The 1,019-nt window shown below is 38.8% G+C and overlaps 1 protein-coding gene across 2 annotated transcripts in view; it reads right to left on the bottom strand.

The window, feature by feature from the left end:
- Positions 1–406: 406 nt before the first annotated feature.
- Positions 407–1,019, bottom strand: part of atp6v1h (ATPase H+ transporting V1 subunit H) — a 22,758-nt gene continuing 22,145 nt past the window's right edge. For both annotated transcript variants that reach the window (XM_077615576.1, XM_077615577.1), the window contains one exon: positions 407–714. In XM_077615576.1, the coding sequence (XP_077471702.1) occupies positions 645–714 (70 nt within the window). In that variant the 3' untranslated portion in view covers positions 407–644. The remainder of the gene's footprint in view (positions 715–1,019) is intronic.

Genomic DNA, 1,019 nt, shown 5'->3' with positions numbered 1-1,019 from the left:
CCAATTTACTCGCTGTATAAGTTTATGTTAAATTTTTGTAACCATATTTTGGTGTAATTTGTAAAAAGGGGATTCGTGATTTTTTTTTTTTGCTTTGTTGAAATGAAATGTTGCAAAATCTGTTGAAATTGGTGGGAAAGAAGACATTTAGATATCATTTTTTCCTCACTACTGTCAAATTTAGTGGACTCGGATTCGCCTGCAAAAAAATATGCAATTGCGACATCCCTAATATGATTAACTTATAGTATATACTAGTACAATAACGTATAAAAAAAATCACAACCATCTTGCCATCACCGCCTTCAATACTCCAAGACAATTGAATTGAATCTTGCTGGTAAATTCATTTATCTATAAAGCTATCGTAAACCGTCGCCGTAGCAACGAACCAATTCAGCAAGGGTGCACAAGTAATCATCTTTATTGAGCAAAAATGATATATATATATTTTTTTACAGGCAGGACTTAAATACTTTTTAGACTTCACTGTTCACAGACATTCCACTTTACGACACGAGAGGCTAATTAGGAAGAGTACCTTGCTTGGTCTTTTTTTTTTTTTGCGTCAATTAAATACAGAACAATACTCACGCGCACGGCGAACACGCGAACACACAAACACGGCAAGGCAAACGAACATTTCAGCTTCGAGCCGCCACGGCCGGGGCTTGTTGCTGGTCGCTGGACTGCAGCTGTCTGCCCAGGTACTCCCTATAAAACAAATAGGGCAGAATAATCACCAATTATCCCAATTGAAGTGCCACCCTAACATAGAAACGGGCCATTTAGCACACGGGAAGGAGAAAGTGTCAAAAAGTACCTTTCCGCCAAAGACTGGAAAGCCAAACAATTCAAATGAGGTTCCACTAAATTCAGCAGAATGATGCGATCGTGATATATTTTTCATCCTAGATGTTGTTCGGACCACATACCCGTCAACCTCTGCCGATAACTGCCCTTATAAATGATTATGATTCCCCTTACAAACCCCCAAAAAACCTTACAAACACCGTACG

This window comes from Stigmatopora argus, chromosome 12, assembly GCF_051989625.1.
Source record: "Stigmatopora argus isolate UIUO_Sarg chromosome 12, RoL_Sarg_1.0, whole genome shotgun sequence".
In the NCBI taxonomy this organism is placed as follows: domain Eukaryota; kingdom Metazoa; phylum Chordata; class Actinopteri; order Syngnathiformes; family Syngnathidae; genus Stigmatopora; species Stigmatopora argus.
Note: the sequence above shows the minus strand (reverse complement) of the source record. Positions and strands in the feature narration are given on the sequence as shown.